The sequence below is a fragment of the Geospiza fortis genome, unplaced genomic scaffold (assembly GCF_000277835.1).
Source record: "Geospiza fortis unplaced genomic scaffold, GeoFor_1.0 scaffold162, whole genome shotgun sequence".
Lineage (NCBI taxonomy): Eukaryota > Metazoa > Chordata > Aves > Passeriformes > Thraupidae > Geospiza > Geospiza fortis.
Genome location: NW_005054316.1, coordinates 47,214 through 50,722, shown reverse-complemented (window position 1 = coordinate 50,722; position 3,509 = coordinate 47,214). Strand labels below are relative to the sequence as shown.

The 3,509-nt window shown below is 36.9% G+C and overlaps 1 protein-coding gene across 1 annotated transcript in view; it reads right to left on the bottom strand.

Annotated features, from left to right (window-relative positions):
• Positions 1 to 868, bottom strand: part of LOC102033156 (WD repeat-containing protein 64) — a 57,867-nt gene extending 56,999 nt beyond the window's left edge. Inside the window, 3 exon segments of the mRNA XM_031056286.1 lie at positions 1 to 2; positions 5 to 28; positions 718 to 868. The exon segment at positions 1 to 2 is cut by the window's left edge and continues 69 nt beyond it. Of these exon segments, the coding sequence (XP_030912146.1) occupies positions 1 to 2; positions 5 to 28; positions 718 to 868 (177 nt within the window).
• Positions 869 to 3,509: the final 2,641 nt, after the last annotated feature.

Below are 3,509 nucleotides of genomic sequence, written 5' to 3'. Positions count from 1 at the left end.
TTATAGAACTTTTCATAATCTATCTCATCTGTATGGGAGGAACAATGTCCACACAGTTTAAAACTGGCAAGCTACAGATTCCTTTCTTATCCACCCCACCTCTGGTTTTATTTCTTCTTCAATACCAATAGCACGGAAGTTCCAGCTTCTCACATTGTATTCACTAAAGCATTTGAAAAGAAAAAAAATCAGTCCTAATATTTGCTCTTTTCAAAATTACCTAATTTGCAATCCCTGACATGAAATAGATAAAATAGTAGGTGAAAAATGCTTACTTCTTTTTTCTTCCCTCACTTACGATAATTCTGATTTGTTTTTTTGCACCTGAATGGTGTGTGGGATAAAGTTTATCCTTTCAAGTAACAATAACCACTTGCATTGAGAAAAGCAAAATTTTACCCTCATTATTTACAATTGATTACTGTAATTACATAATTTATCAAGTTTGTGCTTTTACAGAAACAAGTTAGCATTGTGCTAACTTCTGTATGTGGCAACTCCACTAGTTATATTTTCTGAGTGATCACCGTGGCCTTATAATTTGGCCAGAAATCCTAACAGAAGGAGAAAAGAACTTTCACAGTGCAATCTCTCTATTTCCTGTAAAAATCAAATAGTTACAGTTAGAACACTAATTTGAAGGAAATTATCATCTCTCTATGATATGTTCTCTCCATGTGAAAATTACACTTTACCATGCGAATTAGTATCTCATACCATCATCTTTAGTATACAAGCCTGAACTCTCCTTGGTCTTCTGGATGATCATTTTTTCAACTAGATTCTGGAACTGCTCCAAAGCATTCTTGAAATCAATCGATTCAAGAGCAAAGCAACCCTCCTTATCACGACTCTTCTTTCCAGACATCCTTTATGAACAGAAGACAAGAGGGAGAGCTCTTCTTACAGCCATGTCCAAGCCTTGCTTTGCTCCTTTAACTCCCACATGAGTTCATGTGAGATGCAGCTGCATGACAGGTATACCAAACATTACATAATAAAAAAGAGAAGACCCTAGCTTAGCATCTCGAGCTGGCAAACAGTGTAGTGAACTATGGATGTCACAACATCCCATCACACCACAGAATCCCACTCACTGAGTGCCCCCAGGTCATGAACCAGGATCACTAAGTAACCTGGCATGTGAGATTATTTCATTTTATCTCATCTAATTGGTGACAGAAAGACTTAATGCTTTTTTTCACAGCACAGTTAGGGTTGGAAGGGACCTCTGGAGATCATACAGGCCAACCTCACTGCCAAGGCAGGGTCACTTAGAGCAGGTGACACAGGAACACATCCAGGTGGTTTTTTAGTGTCTCCAGAGAGGTATGTCCCCTCAGGCTTTTAGTAACATTTTTCCAAATGTTTCTTTGGGGAGAGAGCTGAAGAAGTGGAAAGCATTGAGCATGTATTAATTGCATGAATAAATGTGACCTTTAGCTCTCCTTTCACCTCCTTTATTTTACAGATCAATAAATATCAGCCCTTTATCACTACACTGAGCACAAAACTTTGTTCTAAAGTATAACTTGTAGTAAAGTGTCGAGCATTGATCTTCAGACACAAAAATATGGAGAATCCAACATGTTTGTTTCAAAGCGTAATTGCACAAACTGTTAAAATTTAAGCCTCTTTGTGTGGCTTATGCTTCCTTTCAGCAGTTCTTGTAATATCTTCACTAATTTAGTTGGTACATTCTCGTACTAGGGGCCTTTTTACCTGGACTACTTCTCCTTTCCTTTAGGTTTCAATATAATTGTGATTCTTACGCACATTTTTCATATTTTCAATATCTTTAGATGCCACATTACTGAGCTATATCAGAATAGGCAAATGGTGAATTTCGGACTACTTGTTAAACTCACTTTTCTGTAGACCACACTGATCAATTTCTTTGTATTGTTCTTTAGCTACTGATCTCCAGATCCACTTTGCTATCACTTCAACAAGGTTGATGCCAGGTTTACAGGATAAGGCTTTCTTGGGTTCCTGTGCGTGGAGTCTTAGCTCTATGGAGACTCTGTAGTTGAAAATGAGAAATTATATTTTATATTTTCTCATAGCAATCTAGAGGATTGATATCAGGCATGTTTCAAGAATATTCCAGTCACCCCTTCAAAGAACCAAAACAAATAAAGGCAGTAGCCTTCACACACACTCAGCACATCAGCTAAATGACATTTTTGAAACATATAGGGAAAGCAACTAATTGGTATTAAACAGTTACTAAAAATAATGGAAATATCTCTGCATGAAATAGCTAGTTCTTCAGGGAAAGTGGTGCCTCATGATATGCTACCTAACACAAGCAATCCAACAGCCTGGAATTCTATCATTTCAAGGGGAAGAACCCAAAATTTCTGGGAACTTCTGCTCTACTGCAATTAAGCATTTATTTTGATTAGAATAAGGAAAAGAGCTTGACAGAGAAAAGAAGCAATGATGCCTGGAAAAGGGAGAGATAGCTTGAGGATACATTTTTGCTGTTCCAACAGTAATTCTCCAGGAAAATATTTCCTTTGTGTGTCAAGGTACTCAGTGGATGGTCAGACACTATATCTTGGTTAGAGTTGGGGTGCATTTGACATACTGCATCCAGATGAATTCTTGTTATGCAGTGTTTCTTGTTGATTAATTTTTCCAGCCTCTCTCATCTAAGCTTGTATGACATCAGGTTATATTCTCATTTCCCAGTCAATTTCAGTGGTTTAAGGTTCATGAAGGGTATTTAGCATCCACCCTTGGAGCAGAGAAGCTAAGAACAGAAATCTATGTTTTGTTATCTTGCAAAAATCCATGTGGAAACTTCATGTTATGTAACATAATGAAAACACAAAGAAACCCCCAATGAGGAATCATTGCTTTCAGTACCAGTTGATTCTGTTGTCTTCAATGTTTATAATAAAAAAAAAAAGTACAGTAGAATTTAAAAATAAGATGTGATGACTGAGTGGACTGAAAAAACAAAGTAGAGAAGATAGGAATTGCATTAGAAGATAAGCAAAGTCTAAAAGGCAAATTCAATATTTAATTGATGAGTCAGGAAGTCCTTGCATTAGCAGCCCTACAGTAGCATTAACTGAACGAAAAGCATTTCCTTCACTGTCTCTCTTACTGATAGTGTGGAAAGCACTAGAGATGGATTATGATATAATTGATGTATATTCAGAAGTTGACTCTCTCAACTCTTCTTACCACATAATCTAATTAGTCTCAGTTATTGGGAATTCTCAGATACAAAGACAATGATATGTCTGTACAGGTGAAAAGAACAGCTGCAGCAAGTTCATTGTAAGATTGGCACCTCATTTGAAAAATCAATAATTTTCAGTCTTTATCTCAATAACTACCGTAAGTCTATGAAATGCCATGCAAGTTTTAAAATTCTGACCATGTAATTGGATGGCTCATAACAAATAACCCAAACGTACTGAAGAAGACAAACAGCAAAGGTGATAGATGTTCTTTCCTGCCTGTACCAGGCTGCCAGTCACTCTTCTTGGTGG